This window comes from Impatiens glandulifera, unplaced genomic scaffold, assembly GCF_907164915.1.
Source record: "Impatiens glandulifera unplaced genomic scaffold, dImpGla2.1, whole genome shotgun sequence".
NCBI classification, from domain to species: domain Eukaryota; kingdom Viridiplantae; phylum Streptophyta; class Magnoliopsida; order Ericales; family Balsaminaceae; genus Impatiens; species Impatiens glandulifera.
Window position 1 is genome coordinate 80,992 of NW_025919740.1, and position 18,976 is coordinate 99,967.

At 30.9% G+C, this 18,976-nt stretch overlaps 2 protein-coding genes across 4 annotated transcripts; one reads left to right on the forward strand and one right to left on the reverse strand.

Moving 5' to 3' along the window:
• The first annotated feature begins 10,617 nt into the window (after nucleotides 1–10,617).
• LOC124918413 (probable peroxidase 26) lies at nucleotides 10,618–11,895 on the forward strand. The gene is made up of 4 exons (XM_047458574.1): nucleotides 10,618–10,869; nucleotides 10,941–11,120; nucleotides 11,212–11,371; nucleotides 11,465–11,895. Exons 1-4 carry the CDS (start codon nucleotides 10,618–10,620, stop codon nucleotides 11,893–11,895), a joined length of 1,023 nt encoding a protein of 340 aa, XP_047314530.1.
• Nucleotides 11,896–12,085: 190 nt separating this feature from the next.
• LOC124918415 (small G protein signaling modulator 2-like) lies at nucleotides 12,086–18,127 on the reverse strand. Of its 3 annotated transcripts, none has more exons than XR_007097385.1 (12): nucleotides 17,940–18,127; nucleotides 17,348–17,537; nucleotides 17,124–17,222; nucleotides 16,243–16,346; nucleotides 15,294–15,967; nucleotides 15,082–15,204; nucleotides 14,916–15,004; nucleotides 14,628–14,828; nucleotides 14,049–14,549; nucleotides 13,877–13,960; nucleotides 12,849–13,075; nucleotides 12,086–12,261 (listed from the first exon to the last, which is right to left on the reverse strand). XR_007097385.1 is itself a non-coding variant. In XM_047458576.1 (11 exons), the coding sequence occupies exons 2-11, from the start codon at nucleotides 17,471–17,473 to the stop codon at nucleotides 13,034–13,036; spliced, it is 2,055 nt and encodes a 684-aa protein (XP_047314532.1). In that variant the 5' UTR covers nucleotides 17,474–17,537; nucleotides 17,940–18,127; the 3' UTR covers nucleotides 12,682–13,033. The 3 variants fall into 3 exon arrangements, 1 of the variants encoding a protein (XP_047314532.1); XR_007097384.1 differs by having other exon boundaries at nucleotides 17,336–17,537; XM_047458576.1 differs by lacking the exon at nucleotides 12,086–12,261 and having other exon boundaries at nucleotides 12,682–13,075; nucleotides 17,336–17,537.
• Between the last annotated feature and the right edge of the window lie 849 nt (nucleotides 18,128–18,976).

Below are 18,976 nucleotides of genomic sequence, written 5' to 3' on the forward strand. Positions count from 1 at the left end.
GAACTTAATAACACCATCAAAATCATGTTCCAAAATATAAAAGACTTTTATATTCTTTTAAAGATAATTAAACTATGTCTTTCTTAATTAACTCTCTTTCTTTTCTTGTTTTAATTTTTTTCAACATCCATTATATGACCGTTGTTGTGCTTTGGATATATAAGAAAATTAAGTGAAATAGCAGAAGACTTGATGATCTGGGCTACTTGCTAATTAAACTCTCTACAAATATATATTCAAGCTCTTGCCTTAGCATTTTCCGTGAGAGACAGTTCATACAAAGAATTGTATTAATCCTTACATCTGTGTGATTGTTTGTAAGTTGAATAGATTGTATCTATTCAACAAGCGTTGTGTACTAGGAGTTCAGAAACAGCTAGTGTCTAAGTCCTGGTTGTCCGACTGGGTTTGTATACGTGTTATAATCAAACCAAAGTCTTCTAGTGAATATTCTTCTCAAGGTTGTGAAAAATATCCTTCTCGAGGTCGAGAAGAAGTGGTGATGTAGGAGAGTTTACTCCGAACATCCATAAACATCTCTTGTGTCTTGTGTTCTTTACTTTCTGAATCTTCCAACCATTTATTTGTTGCTTCAAGTCGAAACAAACACTTCTGCACTTGAACTCGGTTCAAGAGTTTGTGACGACTTGCGAAGAATAGAAACCGATATTAACTTCTAACAGAGTTAATATCAAACGAAGTATGTGTATGCGTTCAACTTTGTAAGACCCCGTCTCCATCGTCGATCCTGATCCTAACACAAATTATTATTTATATTTGAATATATATATATATATTATTAACTAATTTATAATATATAATAAATATTCACTTAATCATTTTTATAAATATTTACTATAACTAATTAATTAAAATATCTCAACCATAACAATTACATAATTTAATAATTAATAAAAATGATTAGAACCGTCTTCTTTTTTTTACTTATTAGTAATCTTATTAATAACATTGTTGGTTTCATGTTGTATGACATTCTTTGTTATATCTCTCACAATTTATAATATTTCCCGTGAGTTATTCATTTTAGTTCTAATATGTTGTCTTTGTCTTTTGACTAGTTTATTTATTTTTCTCAAATTTCTTTGAAGAATATGATAATCATATTTCTCTCAATCTAAGTATGGTTGGGAAAATCTAATATAATTAGTTATATATTAAAATATAAAAAAAATATTTTTATATATAAATATATATATATATATTAAAATATAAATAATTTAATTTATTAATAACTTAAATATATATAATATAAATAATTAAATTTATAATGTATTTTATAATAATTTAAAATATTAAAAAAATATTAAAATATAGATAGATAAACCTAATTAAAATAATAAACTAAGTAAGTTTGTAATATAGAAAATAAATTAATTTGAGAAATTGAGTTCCAAAAAAAGTTATATTAAAACCATCCCATCTCATATTCCATATTTTTTGACATTGCCACAAATTTTCTCAAATAACTTTGATTCCATATTTTGATATTGCCAAAATTTTCTCAAATAACTTAATACTTGTTATTTAACTTTTTTTTAATACAGGAAGATAACGCTGTATTATTTAAATATTTATTAATAATTATCTTTTATTTATTTTAACACCATTTCAACTTTTCAATCCTACAAACAAATGTTTGGAGATGACTTTTACATTTCTGACCAGTTGCATGTATAAATAAATAATGAAGCAATTGGGAGTTTCTTTCCCATGGCTAGAATCCAAGATAACAAATCCTGCCAAATTTATAGTGAGCTAGGAGAAGAAAGAACATTTTCGGTAGGTAAGAATGAAGGAGTATTTTCAATATAGATGACATAAATAGTTAATTTCTCATTATGAACAGATAATTCATTTACGTTTTTAGCTTTTATTAAGAATGTTACGACTTCAAAATCATTTTAGGCCAGTCTAGAATAATTTCTTAAACTCGTGATTTTTTTTCTCGTTTTTTGGATTTTTTAATGAAATTGCGTTAATTCCTTTTTCCAAAAAAAAAAAATAAAAAGATAAGAGACCTCTCAACCAATAGAATGAAGCATTATAGTTCAACCAAGTTATAAAGAAAATCAAGTAATAATAAAAGTCTGAGATTAATAGACTAATTTAAGAGAAGGAACAAAAGCTATCATAATAATTGTGCTTAAACAATTCATTTTTTTTTTTCTTGAACATTTTTCCAAAGCAAAAAGAATAATATAACGTACATTTCTTAAATATAATAAGGTGACTGTTTCTTATATATTAAAAAGGAAAATGAAATATCAAATTTTAAATAGAAAATGATGACATATTAAACTTTTATTAGAAAGTTAATTGTTAATGAACTAGTGGGCGGAGGACCTTTCTTAGTTAAGTTAATTTTAGTCATCTTTACAGTTGTGTTTGCCACCACCCTCTCAAACACTTCCTTCATTGTTACTACTACTAAATTAATTTTTGTAATAATTAATTCAACTACTGTAATTATTATTTCGAGGGCACGTTTTATTATGTCAATACTTGAAAATTGACCTTTTATTATGTCAATACTTGAAAATTGACCATTATATATATATATTCAATAAAGTTAAACTAATTATAAGAGAAGTTAGTCAAATCTTCCTACTTTACTGTCTATTAATGTTATTTTTATTCAATTTATTAGTTAATTATTCATGTATACTAGCATTTAGCCCGTGCATTTGCACGAGTAATAATATAAAAAACCGTGAAAAAAATTACGGATAACATTTTTAATTTTATTTTTAACCGTTTTAAATTTATGGGTGGGTCAACACATAATCCGACCCAAGTATCCATTTACTCAACATTATTATATATTAGTTAGTTAAAAAGTTGAACTTATATTAATATTAAAACGTCCCGCATTTATCAAATTTGGTGTTTGAATTTAATATATAAAGTCTTTGTACCCTAGTTGGTTAAAGAGTTGTACTTATTTTGTTAGGTTGCAAGTTCGAAACATTTTTAATTTTATTTTTAACCGTTTTAAATTTATGGGTGGGTCAACACATAATCCGACCCAAATATCCATTTACTCAACATTATTATATATTAGTTAGTTAAAAACTTGAACTTATATTAATATTAAAACGTCCCGCATTTATCAAATTTGGTGTTTGAATTTAATATATAAAGTCTTTGTACCCTAGTTGGTTAAAGAGTTGTATTTGTTTTATTAGGTTGCAAGTTCGAAACATACCTCTAGCATTTTTAATTTTATTTTTAACCGTTTTAAATTTAAAAACGGGTAAACCCACAATCCGACCCAAGTATCCAAATTAACCACAGCTCTCGACCCGGCAATCCGGACACTTTAAAAATTAAACATCATTATATATATATAGATTAGTTAGTTAAAAAGTTGAACTTACATTAATGTTAAAACGTCCCGCGTTTATCAAATTTGGTGTTGAATTTTAAATATAAAGTCTTTGTAGCCTAGTTGGTTAAAGAGTTGTACTTGTTTTGTTAGGTTGCAAGTTCGAAACATACCTCTAGCATTTTTAATTTTATTTTTAACCGTTTTAAATTTAAAAACGGGTAAACCCACAATCCGACCCAAGTATCCAAATTAACCACAGCTCTCGACCCGGCAATCCGGACACTTTAAAAATTAAGCATCATTATATATATATAGATTAGTTAGTTAAAAAGTTGAACTTATATTAAAGTTAAAACGTCCCGCGTTTATCAAATTTGGTGTTGAATTTAAAATATAAAGTCTTTGTAGCCTAGTTGGTTAAAGAGTTGTACTTGTTTTGTTAGGTTGTAAGTTCGAAACATACCTCTAGCATTTTTAATTTTATTTTTAACCGTTTTAAATTTAAAAACGGGTAAACCCACAATCCGACCCAAGTATCCAAATTAACCACAGCTCTCGACCCGGCAATCCGGACACTTTAAAAATTAAGCATCATTATATATATATAGATTAGATATGATTCTTAAGTTAGTTTGACTGACAAAAATAATCTTAAGAGTCAAAAATCAACTTTAAATGAGAGTGGAAAGAATAGATATGAGAATCCCTAATAGTTCTTATATTAAAAAACATATATATGATTCTTAGAAATTGTGTCTATTCATTCACAAAATCAAATAAACTTTTTTTTTAACTAAAATAATTAAGATATTAAAAATCTAACTTTTCTGTTTATAAAATAGGGTCTTCGATCTGGCTAACTTTCTTTAACTTCTTCTACTCCCCCAAAGAAACCATTTAATCCAAGCATTTTATATAAACTCTAACTATCCCAAGGGAGTGAAAATTTGTATTATATTAATAATAATCCAACACATATTAAAAGAAGTTTCAGTACCTCATGTCAACCTTTTTTCATATCTTTAACTACACATAAAGGTCTATTTTAATGCTAAAAGGATGGAATCTATCAATTAGTCTTACAATACTACCTAGCTAGGTATTGCTTCTCTCCAATTTCAAATTCACAACTAAGTTAGTTGAGAAAGGTTATTTTCTATTTTTCCTTTTTATCTTTTGAAAATAATAATTATTTCAATAAATATTACATGAATTCCGTACATTTATATATGTAAAGATATAAAAAAAAAATATTATTTATCTATAAATATTTTAGATAAAATTAATATTATTTAAATTTAATTAATTTAAAATTAGTTTTAGTTTATAAAAATTAAGTTCAATTCAAGATTTAAATGTTAACATATATTTTAAATTGATTAAATATTTAAAATTAAAATATATATATATATTATAAATTTGAAAAACACTTAAAAAGAAATGTAGATTTCTTTTTAGTAAGAATAAGTCAATTGTATAATTTATCTTGTTAGTTATTATTGATTGATCCAGATATTTTACTTAAATTTGTGTCATATAGTTTGCTCTTATCTAAAATAATATTATACGTGATTTACATTATTAATGACATTTTATCTATTACCGCGACTTTTTTTACCACCACTTCGATAAACTGACCACCAATCACACAATTCACATCTAATATTGTGGCATCACACACTTTCACACACCTATTATCTCTCGTCAAATTAACCATCCATCTCAATCGACCTCTCATATCATGACCTCACATTTTTCGCATGCATCTTATAACACTCGACAAATTAACCATCAATCTCAATCACATCTAGTATCGTGAGCTCACACATTTTCACATTTTGGACAATCAAAATTTCATTCATATTATTTTTAACCACCAATATCTTCTTTATTATCGGTATCTTATCCCCACAAATCTCACCTCTCGTCTCATGATTTTTACCCTTAACGCGACTTCTTTTTCACCAATCTACCTCTTATCTTGTGACTCACATTTTTTTATATTGTTCTTTATCCACTCGAAAAATCATCCACAAATCTCAATCAAACTTTAATCTTGTGACCTCACACACTTTTACAATTCAATTAACCAACATTTCATTCATATATTTTAACCAATAATATATAATTTATTTCCATCCGTTTTTATATTACCGCGACCTCTTTTTTTACCCCCACTTCAGTAAACCAACCACCAAATCTCAATCAACATCTCATCTTATAACCTCACACATTTTACACACTTCTTATCATCATCAAACCAATACCAATCCCTTAATCGACCTCTCATCTTGTGACTCATAATTTTTCATATGTCTCTTTGTCCCCTCGATAAATAATTCACCAATCACAATCAACCTCTAATCTCGTGACTTCATATACTTTTACATTTCAGTCAATCAACATCTCATTCATATATTTGTAACCATTAATATCTCATTTGTTACCAACCTCTTAAATTATTCTCCACTTCCGGAAAACTGACCACCAAATCTCAATCGACATCTTATCTCATAACCTTACACATATTTACACACACCTTTTATCCCTCGTCAAACCAAACATCAATCTCCCTAATCGACCTCTCATCTTGTGACTCACACTTTTTCATATGTCTCTTTATCCCCTCAGAAAACTACTCACCAATCCTAATTTTGACCTCTAATCTTGTGACCTCATACACGTTTATACTCTGGTCAATCAACATCTCAATTATATATTTTTAATGGTCGAGATATCTCTTTTTATTATTGGCTTCTTACCCCCGACAAATCAACCACAAATCTCCACCTCGTATCTCATTATATTTACTCTTATCGCGACTTTTTTACCCCTACTTTAATAAATCAACAATCAAACCTCCAATCGACCACTTCGGTCAATCAACATTTTATTCATATATTTTTAACAAATAATATCTAATTTGTTAAGACATCTTATATTTACCTTTACTTTGGCAAACTAACCATCAAATCTCAATCGACATTTCATCTCGTGACCTCACACGCTTTTACACACCTCTTATCTCATTGGGAAACCACCCACCAATCTTAGTTGACCTCTTGTGACTCACACTTTTTTATATGCCTCTTTTATCCATTCGGCAAACCACAAACCAATCTTAGTCGACCTCTTTTACCCCCACTTCAAAAAATCAACAACCAATTCCAATCGATCACACACATTTTATCCCCTCATCAAACCAACCACTAATCCTCAATTGACCATCATCTTGTGACTCACATTTTCTATATGCCTTTTTATCCCTCCATGTTCCTCTTTACTCCCTCGGTAAACAATCCATGAATCTTAGACGACCACTTTTACACCCACTTCAATAAATCAACCACTAATATCAATTGATCATACACCTCTTATACCTCGTCAAACTAACCACTAACCCTCCAATTTACCATCATCTTGTGAATCACACTTTTTTATATGACTCTTTATCCCCTCGGCTGGCAAATCATCCACCACCCAACATCTATCTCATGACCACACACTTTCAAATGCTCGTCAAACCAACTAATAAATCCGACCTCACACACCTCTTATACCTAGTCAAACTAACCACTAACCCTCCCCCAATTTACCATCATCTTATGACTCACACTTTTTCATATGCATCTTTATCCTTCGGCTGACAAATCACCCACCACCCGACCTCCATCTCATTACCTCACATTTTCAAATGCTCGTCAAATCAACTATTAAATCTGACATCACACTTTTACATGCCTCTTGTCATTTATTTAAAAGTTGTGTCACCATATATTTTACTCAAGAATGCATTCTTTAGCATCGATATCTCAAATATTTATAATACTCATTTTTAAATTTGTAGTTTTGGGGATTAGAACTTAGTCTTAAACATTAAATGTAAACACCTTAATCACTAAACCATTTAAGATTGTTAAAATAATTTTATAATTTTATTTATGTATATATATATATTGTATTTAATATTTATTACTAATTAGTTAATTAGTCGATTCTTATGACTCACACTTTTCATATGCATATTTATTATATTTTCACACGCCTTTTATCTCTCGGTAAACCAGACACCAATTTCAATCACATTTTCAAACGCATGTTATTCCTCATAAAACCAACCATCAATCTTAATCATAATCTTGTGACCACACAATCATTTGTTACCCACCTCTTATCTCTTGATAAACCATATCTCAATTACATTTTCACACGTCTCTTATCCTTAGAAAAATAAACCACCAATCTCAATCGATATTTAACCTCGTGACCTCACACTTTGATTAATAAAATATTTGATTCATATTTTTTAACCACTCTCATTTATTACCGACCTATTATCCCTCAAAAAATACACTTTAATCACACTTGGTTAAAGGGTTATACTTGTTTTGATAGGTTGAAAGTTCGAAACATACATAAAACATTTTTTATTTTATTTTTAACCGTTTCAAATTTATGAGCATGTCAACTCACGATCCGACTCAAGTATCCATTTACTCTCACATATATATCCAAATTAACCACAGCTCTCGACCCGACAAATCAAGCAAATTCAAATTAAGCATTATTATATATATAGTTAGTTAGTTAGTTAGTTAAAAAGTTGAACTTATATTGTTAGAAATATCGCACGTTCATTACATTTAGTGTTTAATTTAAAATATAAAGAATTATTAGCTTAGTTGGTTAAAGGATTGTACTTGTTTAATTAGATTGTAAGTTTAAAACACACATATAGCATTTTTTATTTTATTTTAACCGTTCCAAGTTTTGTCTTAGCAGAAGAGACAAAACCCAAGAATCGGGGTCAACCCACGATCCGACCCAAGTATTCATTTACTCTCACATATATATATATTCAAATTAATCACCGCTCTTGACGCGATAAACCAAATAAATTCAAATTAAGCATTATTATTATTATTATTATTATTATTATTATATATATATATAGATATCGGGAAAATGATTAAAAGAAAATGTGAAGAAAGTAAGTAAAATGATAGACTAGAAAAGCCACACACAAAAAAAATAAAAAATAAAAAATAAAAAGTCCATAATAATAAATTAGGTGATACAAAAATAATAAAAAATTACTACCAACTTAAAACGTTTTAAATAAAAATCGAAATGACACATATCTATTATTCAATCAAAAAAATATTAACTAAGCCTCTCTAAAAGAAATTATATAATATTGAGAAACAAACTCTTCAAAAACTCGCATTAGTTTTTTTCTTTTTCTTTTTTATTGTAGAAAGTTTTTTTTAATGTTAATAATATCCACTAAATCGATTAACCATACCAAAGGTGGAGTCATTAATTTTTTCCAATTAATTCAAATATATAAAGACTATTCAACCAACCAACATTTATCCAATTTGAAAAGAAAAAAAAAGGATTGGATCCTTTTACTTTTAATTCTCGAGCCTAAGAATTTTCAGAAATAATTTGCTTCTGAGCAAAACATTTTCAAATAGTGTTGGATTAAATAAAACTATTTAAATAAAAGATCAAATTATATAAACAGCAAAAGGGTGGTGGAAATGATAGGCAGCGCAAACTATTCATTTGAGATATATGAATTCTCAAGAAGAGAGTAAGCAATGTCTATTAATATAACACATATTCTTTCATCTTTAGTCAGATGACACCATGGAAACCATTTCAGCCAAAAATAAAATAATTTGAAAGTAATCTTAGACTTTCAAAATTTTGGTAATATAAAAAGAAGTGAGGTCTTCCGGTCCTTAATCGGGATTTGCAATGTTTGACACTAAACAAATTCATAGTTCCATCTCAAAATAAAGGCATGTTCAACCTACATAAAACCTGAAACTTAAAAAAAAATAGTTGCTTATAATAGGTTAACCTTACGGTAAGACAATCTATGCAGTTACAAGCTACGTTTCCAAATTTTAGTTATATAATAGAATTATTAATTATATGTTATATTATTAATCATATTTTTTTCTTATTTTCTTTTTTCATATTAAATATATATTATACCGTATATATAACTTTTATATCTCTTTTAATATTATTATAATTTTTTTTAAACATATTTACAACTTTAAGGTCACAAAATTTAAATTTGTATTGAGCCCTAATTTTCAGAACCGACCCTGCTTATAATATGACTTCTTAAGTGAAAAAGAAGATTCGTAACTTAGTGATAAAACACATAAATTCATGTTTTCAGAATCATGAGTTCGAGTTTCATTCCGCACTATTTAAAAAAAGATTTGACATCTCAATGTAGATAGTCTCTCCTAGAGCCCAAAACTCAGAACGCTGATCTAACAGACATGAGTAGACACATTGACACATCTATGGTTTCTTATACTCAAGACGCATCTATGGTTTCTTATACTCAAACCATATTTCTTATCCATTTAAGAATGACTTATTGAGATGATAAATGTGATTTTGATTTTTTTTTTTAATAATGTTAAAGTGTTTCTAATTATAAATATATAATAATACAGATAGATATGAAATTTTATTTAAAAGATTGTTTGAAATGAACTCATATTATTGATCAAAATTTCATATAGCTGACTAGGACGCTTAATTTGCTTACACTATTAATGGTCGGCCAGGTCTCTATTGCCACTACAAGTTACGCGCCTACTTGCATTTTTTTCCTCTTTAATCAACTATTCAATTGCCATACAAAAAATAAACTATAAAAAATAAGTCAAATTAAACTGTTCAATATTCATTTCGGCACCCTGCGAATATAGAGTTTTGGGTTGGTCAGTCTGCATGCTTTAAATTAAAATGATTTTACCAAATTTATGTATTTGTTTCTCAAAATAAATGCCAAAATATTTAATATTCTCATAGTCGGTTCCCCATTTAATGAGAACTCTTTTTCTTAGAAACTATCAAAAAAAATATATATATATAATAAGAAACCGACTTAGCTTAAAAGTTATAATATTATTAAGGTTTATTGGCAAGTGAAAATTAAGCAAGCAATTGAGGAAATCCTTCTAAATAGCCGTTAAGACCGGAAACCAATTAGTATTTTTATTAATTCAAACATAAAACAATACAAAAATAAAATATTTAATTATTAATCTCCATGTAAACAAGTTGGCATCCACATGAGACATATAATGTCAACGGTCTCCAACTATAAATATACACACATCACCGATAACATCAACCAACTCAAATGCAATTTCAACCAATTTTTAATTAGAAAAAAAAAACAAAACAAGCAAAATTGGTGTTCTTTTTTTTGTCAATCAGAATCTGAGATGGGAAAAGAGATTCAACTCTGTTTGGTTGCTTCGGTTTTAGCCATGGCTTTCGTCTCCGGTAGTGAGGCTGCATCAACGCTACCACCGGAGAGCAAACAACTGTCGAGAAAATTCTACAAGAAGCCAATTAATGGTACTTGCCCTAATGTGGAGACTTATGTGAATCACCAAGTCCGGTTTTATTGGAACCTCGACAAGAGCATTACTGCCAAGTTCCTTAAGTTGCTTTATGCAGATTGCATGGTCAATGTATGTTAATTAAAATTTTTCCTAACTATTCCAATAATATAAAATCATTTGTCTTGTATTCATATGGTCAGGGTTGTGATGCTTCAATCTTGTTGGATGGTCCACAATCGGAAAAGAAGGCGTCACAAAATTCAGGGCTTGGAGGCTTTCTGATTATCGATAAAATCAAGCAAGTGATTGAAGAGCGATGTCCTGGAATTGTATCGTGCGCTGATATTCTCAATCTTGCCACTCGAGATGCTATCCATCTCGTATGTTCTCTCTCTTTCTCGCTAGAGTTTAAGTTTCCAAAGTTATGTAGAGATTTTTTATGTTGTGACGAATAACTCCGTTCCCATACAGGCAGGTGCGCCTTCATATCCTGTATTATTGGGAAGAAGGGACGGTTATAGTTCGCAGGCTTCTTGGGTAGACCTACCTCAACCGTCAATTTCATGGGAAGACGGACTCACATACTTTCAATCTAAGGGCTTAGATATTTTGGACTACGTTACTCTGCTAGGTGAGCAAATTCAAAACAGGCTCTTTAGAACGTGTTACTTCTTTTGATGCATTCGACTGACATTCCTTTTTATCCCTTATTGGGTAAATGCAGGAGGACATTCATTAGGGAAAACACATTGTCAATACATAAGAGACCGTCTATACAATTTCAAGAACACAGGAAAACCAGACCCCAGCATGAAGAAATCGTTTCTAAATCAACTGAGAAAGGACTGCCCGAAAGAACGAATCAAAGGACAAAGGGATCAGCTGGTTTATCTAAATCCAGATTCAGGCTCAAACTATCGGTTCACAAACAAATTTTACTCACGGGTTCAAACAAACCAAGCTGTTCTTGGTGTTGATCAAGAGCTAAGATATGGAAACATCACTGATGAAATAAGTCAGGAATTCGCAAAAGATTTCGAAGACCTGAGGAAGTCTTTCGCCTTGTCAATAACCCGGATGGGAGTTCTCAAGGTTTTGACTGGATCCAATGGAGAAGTTCGAAAAAATTGCCGTACCCAAAATCCTAAACGATAAAAAAAAATAAAAATAAAAAGGCAGCATCCATCATGGTATATATGTATATGATTTATTATTAATCCTCACCTGAAATAACTACTTAAGTTTCATGTTCAAATGCAATTTATGTACACCTATATATCTATTCTTTTCAACCTTAAAAGATGGCATGTAACTTTCTTTTTATATTTCAATGGGAGCTTCACCATCAACAAAAGTAAAAAAAAAAATATGAGATAGAACCTTAAAAATCGTGTCGTATATTAGTAAGAAGGTCTTACATGTATAACCCCGATGGTAAAAACCCATAAAAGGGGGATGAAAAAAGATGAAATCAAATCAAGAACTGTTCCGAGCAGGCCGAGAGAAAGAAAGATCTCATCACTGTCACAAGAGAGGAGAAAATCATGAGTAATTCTGGTCATAATCCAAATGATCATATCATAAAAGGAATATTTTTTAAGACATTCACTTTTTCCATTCTTCAAGAAAATCATTGGATCTAAAAAATCAGATCTATAAATCTTCAACAAGATTGCACCTAGCTTCTATGGATGGAATGCTTCATAATGTTTCATGCTTAACAAAATATTACCCAAAGATAAACAAGTTCTTATTAACAGGAAATGCTTTGGAAAAGGGGTGTATATGAACATCTTTTTTTTAGAACAGGGGTGTATCTGAACTTAGTCCATCCTAGATCTGATTGGGCTTGGTGAGGGGCTAAAACAATTGTCATATCTCCAAACCACGTATTTCAAACCAAACGTACATGGATCTGTATCCAAAAAATCATTGGCATTACTCAGCCAGATCCATATTCATATGCAAAAGTGTTTCCAAATGGAATTTTCACATTAACAACACAAATCCAAGGTCACTTATAACCAAAAAAAAAGTAATTATATGCTAAAAATACAGATCTAGCTTTTTACATCCCAAAAGAAAAGCATAATAGGGAAGTTTGTTACCTTGCTTCATGCCATTTGAATTGAATTTATTTAGAACAGTTGTGGAAGAATTGTCAAACATCATATGATCACTTGCTGTACTATTATAAGTAAGGTGCTATTGTGCACTTAAAACTTTGAATCTTGGCTGCCAATTGGAGTTAACTTCGGATGGATAGCTTTAGGACTATGCAACAAAACGATACTTATTCGTCATCCCAATCCACTGGATTCCTGTTCTTGTTCATCTGTTCAAAAAAGTTTAAATGATTCAAAATATGGGATTAGCATAGATAAGAGATTTAAATCTCACCCATTTCCCCCTAAGAAAGAATGAATAATTAAAGAACTTTTCTTCAAGTGTTGTTAGTTCCTTTCAGATTTTCACTTTACATGAACATTGACATGATTAAAATGCTATTTCACTTTTGATTGACTTGGGCCTTATTACAGAAGAAAAAAAAAATAGACTCGGGCCTTGTTTGGTGAAGAACCCTTAATCCCATCATCAATCAAACCATTCAAATCATCAACTAAATACTAAAATAACCTTACTTTATTTTTTATAACATTTGAACTATTAAATACAAGTGATATTTTAGGCCTTCTTTAATACGAGTTATTTGTGATTAATCTCAAACAACCGAATATCTTATCATAAATCGCATCATTCAAATTATCAACCAAAATAGTCTACTTATATTTTTAAACTATATTTAAGAGGCCAGTTTGGTAATACAAACCCAAATAACCCAGTTATTTGACTTGCATACTAAACAAGGTTATTTTCCAATAGTATGCCTGTTAATTAATCACCCAATATCAAACAAAACCTTAGTCTTTTATTTAACTCAACTAATCCACTTTTCCAGCCAACAAAGTTTTTCTAAAAAATCAGATCATTTATAAAAATACATCAAACAAGCTCTTAACGAGTACTGGAATTCACATTCAAATAAATTATATAAACATTCATTAACCCAAAAACACTCCGTTAATGGACAGAACAGCGATCATGATATTGTATTTCGAATTGAAGAAATTTGAACCTTATAAAAGTATTTCTTGCGGAGTTTGACGGCTGTACGTATACATCTCTTCACTGTGAACTTGAACAACCTATCATTGAATATCTGCAGCAACAATCAACCAAGGAAATATGATTCCACCCCAAAAGTGACTAAACATAAGCAATCAAACAAGGAAGTGTAGTAAGCTTACCTTTATCAGATCATCCATAGAACGAGTCTCTCTTATAATTTTATGGCGGTTTAGGAATAGAATTGCAGCCACACAAAAGACAGGCAACTCTTCGTCACAATTCCTGGATGCTATTATGGTGCATGTATGAAACCTGTCGTTTTTCGACCAGAAGTTTTGTGTCAATCCACAAAATGGGCGAGTCAAATGATGTTTAACTACGGCATGATCAGAGTTGGGGCCTTCAATACTTCCAGAATGTGAATGTGACCCACTTTTCGCATGACTGTAGTCATTCACATTGACATGATTTGAATGGGACCCACTTTTCACGCTACTGTTATCATTCACATCTCCATGATTTGATTGTGAGTCGCCTTTTAGGTTACTATTGTAGTTCAAAGTGCCTTCTTCTTGAATCTCCGCAATTGGCTCCATGGGAATCTGTATGATCAATGGCTCCAAACAGTTCTCCTTTAAATGGTGCATCAGAGATTCATCAAAGTCAGCAGCCCACATCATCTACAAAGAGATCAAATAAAAATAAAATACCAAAATTTTCTTAGAAAAACTAAATTAATTATATCTGCAAACACAAACCTCCCACATGCAAAGAGCCTCATTGAAAGATAATTCACGCCGGAAAAGTACTAGCAGCATCCGAAAGGCAAAGTGAAGGCTTTCAGCACCAATACGTGAAAGGTGAGAATACATTTCTCTATCGGTTAGTTCCAGAATTTGCCACAGAACTTGTAACTGCTTGATCACACCTGTTGGACCTTCTCTTTGAAAATTTTCACGCTGATAAGAGAGAAATTTTGGTCATAAAGCTAAGAAATGCTAAATTTTTCTTAGAAATATTTTAACCTGATATCTGATCTATATTACCGTTCTTCTAATAAGCATCTCAAAGCACCAAAAAGCATCAGCATCGTCCTCAAATAAGAAAACAAATGGAGAGAGCAAATCACTCATGCCTGCAATTAAAGTTCCATATGTTATATATAACAGGAAAATGAAACTCACAAATTACAGATCGAACCGTTGCGAGCACCTTGGCAATATCCTGTAGCGGGGTCCACCCAAGCATACACAGCAAGAATATCTGACATTCGAGCAAAATTCTTCTTATCCTCGTAGAATTCAAGATTGCAATCTGTTCTAACCACATCAACAACTAACACCAAAAGAGTTCATTATATTTACAATCCAATTTGAAGACAAAGATAAAGATGAAGCTTTCTATTACAAGTTTCAACGGCCCACCTATTCCATGCAAAGTCCATAGCCAATCGGATACTCTGTCGTCCTTAGATTCTGCAAATGGCATTTCAGACACACCAGATATTGGTTGTTGAATTTCAGAATCGATGACATGTGAAGAACAGGCAAAACATGAAGTGTTTGATTCCATTACTAGATCTATATTGCTGTCTATTTGAAAATTGTGCATATGCTCGTCGTCAAATTGTAATTCTCGACGACTGTAGTTCCTATTGTCAGGTCCCTTATCTTTGCCTACTTTCTCAAACAAATTGGTAACTGGCAACATAGGAAAATCAAAACTATCCATATCCAAATCATTCTTAGGTTTTGAACAACTTTGATTGTATGGACCTGAAGGTGGCATAAAACAAGAGGAATCGTAGGCTGCACAATCCATGCTTTGCCTAACACTGACTAGATCAGCAGAGTCACTAGAGCTTTCCCTAACATCATATGCCGGAACTGTAACATTGTTACCCCAATCACAATATTTCTCTAATTTGTCAGTCTCATCATCTGATGCGTTGCTTTTCATTTCCATATCCCTTCTTCCACTGTCTCTGGATATTTTCCTCATATCCATTATCTTTGAGCCCACAACATATGCAAGAGATCCAGTCCCTACGCTGGAATGCATGGCCTGACATTGCTTGACGAGATCCCTATACCTTTCTCTGCATGAGAATCTCGAATTATAAATACTAAACCAGAGAAATGCAATTTAAGGAAAATTAGTGGGAAAAAAAGGAAAAAAAATACAGAAAATGAGGAAATTGGAAGATTTTCATAGTTAGAAGGAAAATATGACCAGCAAACAAAAATGTTTAGACAAGTTTCCATACACAACACAAATTGCATGGGTAAACAATATATTTTTAGCACGGTGCTTTATGATCAAATCAAGTTGATCCATACAATTCAATACTACAGAGGAGAAAGGATGTAGAACCTCCGGGCAGTTCTCAACTGTGTTCTATACTCTGTGGTGCTGCTCAAAGTATAACATCCAAGAAGAAACTCCCATACTTCTGCCCTTACAGATGGATCAATTCCCTGCAAAACAGGTAGAGAAAGTGCACATGGTTATGATAAAAAGAGAGGATAAACTTGGGATATCAACCAATAAACTTAGGTTATGTTTTGATGTGTATATGTTTGGTTAGAGGTGAATTGGCATTGACATTGGACGGGACAATTCAAATTATTTTGTTTGCTCAAGGACTTAAACTAAAGAATTGAATTTAGAATTTGAATTATTATGGAATTAAAACAAGTATATAATATTCATATTCAATTCCACTTAAATTAGGTAAGAAAAAATAAAAGAAATTCAAACAAAACCCTTAAGGATTTAAAATCTATGATTATTCTAACATAGGAATTGAATTCTAATTCAATGCTAATTCTTAAAGAATTGGAACTATAATTCTAATCTCCCTCATCCAAACATAGCCTAATTAGAATTAGAATTAGAATCGGAAATAAAATTAGAAGTATAATTCCAAATATATAAGAATTGGAATTGAACGACAATTCAATTCTTATGTTTGAAAAAATCACAGAATTATAATTCCAAAGTGGAAATGATGGAATTTAAACTTAGTCATATACACTCAATTCTATTGGAATTCTAATTCCAATTCCGCCCGAACCAAACATAGCCAACATTACATGGAAAAAGGTATGGAAGAACGTATTATTGACAATCAAAAGTCTCTGAAACTTTTCTCCTTCCTGGCTCTATACTCTACAGAATGAATGTTCTATGCTCATTGAAGCAGAAATGAATTTAAGTACTGACTAATAGTAACTTGAATACCAGCAACTTACCCCAACAATAATGGATTTAAGTATTTTCTGAAAACCAAAAACTTTCCCATCACTATCAAATGTAGACTGCCACTTGTCCGGCTTAAGCATTCTGCTTATCTGTAGCATATCCAATAAACAAGGAGATCAAACATGGTTGTGTTGTTATTATACTGGATGTGAATTGGGTGGACAATAAACAAAAAATGATAATAGTTTTCGAGTATCCTTACAGCTCTGACAACCTTTATTGGTGATTGATGAAGACACGGTTCTCCAATGTCCCAAACAATTGAACTGACTCGATGCAGATACACTGTGCTGCAATTGCCACAAACCCATTGCTTCTTGTGATTGTCGTCAAAAGACATCAGCAGACAATCCAGCCACAGATCAATTTATTTCCCACCACTACCACAAGTTCATATCTAACCACTAGAGAGTGAAGAAATGCATTCATCAGCAAAAAGACAAACCATAATCCCAAAATGTAGTTTTGATTTGATCTTGAGAAGTTTAAATTATCAGTAAGCTACATATTTGCGTACACATATATTCCCTATCATCTATGTAAGAGATCGTCTCATAATCTATGTCGTGGGTTTCTCAAGCATCGAGCAGATCTAGCATCTAAACGAAGCAAAGACAGTTTAAAAAAATCCCATAGAAATTGAAATAACACCGAAATTAAAATAACAATCGCCTCAGCAGTCAAGAACCAAACGGCGTAAGATGTAAGGAATCGTAATAAAATGGCGATGAAGACTAATATTAATTCGATGATCATATATGAGTTTACCAGGCAGATGCATAAAGACGACGGAGATAATCAATCACCTCTTGTTTCATGGCGGAGCGTTTAGAAATTACAGACGTGATCATATTATTATCTCCTTAAAGCAGAGATCGATTGACGAGCTCCCATTGGCATAACACACTCAACACCCACGCATAGAGAGAGAGGGAGAGAGGGGATGGTTGTTCCTCTCTTGCTCTGGCTCAATGGCTGGTCCTCTTGCTTGAATTTTGCTTCTTTGTTTTTAGAAAATATGCCATTTTTGGTCATGCACTTTTTTTTATGCTTGCACATTTTTAAACCTAACTTTGGACTATTTGTTAAAACATTTCATTATTAAAATTATCATTTCTTATATTTTCATTTTTATGATTTACAGCTAATTTTTATTTCTTATTTTTAAAATGTTAAATTTTTATTAAAAAAACGTAAAATTTTAAAAGTTACATAGGAATAAAAACAAAACAAATAAGAAAAATAACAACGTAATAAATTAAAATGTCAATCAAATTGAAAATTTCTCATCTCGTACGTACAGGTTCATCTTTTTCGAATTAAAGCGTGTATAATGAATCATTTAAGACGATTTTACTCATAATTTTTTCCTTTGAAGATTATTCTATTTTTTTATTTTCATGTCTTCCACCATATAATGAGGGAAATTGATTTTCAGTCGTCCGCAATGTTGTTGCTAGAGCTCTAAGTGATCAATTTGACTCAAAAGTTAGTGAAATGTGTTGGTGTATCGCATTGAAAATGAATGAAGTTCTATAGAAGAGTCCACATTCTCTTTGTATCGCATTGAAAAGAATATGCTTGATCAATGCATTATTTATTTTTCAAACAATTAATGCATATGCTAACCACATGAATCCCTTCTTTTTTTAGTATGGTGGATGTTAAAGACTCCTCCAATTATAACTTCTCAACCAAAAAAACGAGATTTTTGATGTAATTTTTGTTTTCTACACATTTTTCTAAGGAAATAGGGTTGGAGTCTTTGGGATGGACGCGTGGTAAATATATTAGGAACATTACTAATTAAAAGGCTAACATTTTTTCTCTATTAATCTTTTAA

Coding starts and splice junctions, on each gene's coding strand:
- LOC124918415 (XM_047458576.1), bottom strand. CDS start 17,473: ATGTCTTTTGACGACAATCACAAGAAGCAATGGGTTTGTGGCAATTGC. Junction 13,961..14,048: donor CTATGGATGATCTGATAAAG/GTAAGCTTACTA, acceptor TTGTTGCTGCAG/ATATTCAATGATAGGTTGTT. Junction 13,076..13,876: donor GCAAGAAATACTTTTATAAG/GTTCAAATTTCT, acceptor TTTTTTGAACAG/ATGAACAAGAACAGGAATCC.
- LOC124918413 (XM_047458574.1), top strand. CDS start 10,618: ATGGGAAAAGAGATTCAACTCTGTTTGGTTGCTTCGGTTTTAGCCATG. Junction 10,870..10,940: donor ATGCAGATTGCATGGTCAAT/GTATGTTAATTA, acceptor TCATATGGTCAG/GGTTGTGATGCTTCAATCTT. Junction 11,121..11,211: donor CTCGAGATGCTATCCATCTC/GTATGTTCTCTC, acceptor GTTCCCATACAG/GCAGGTGCGCCTTCATATCC.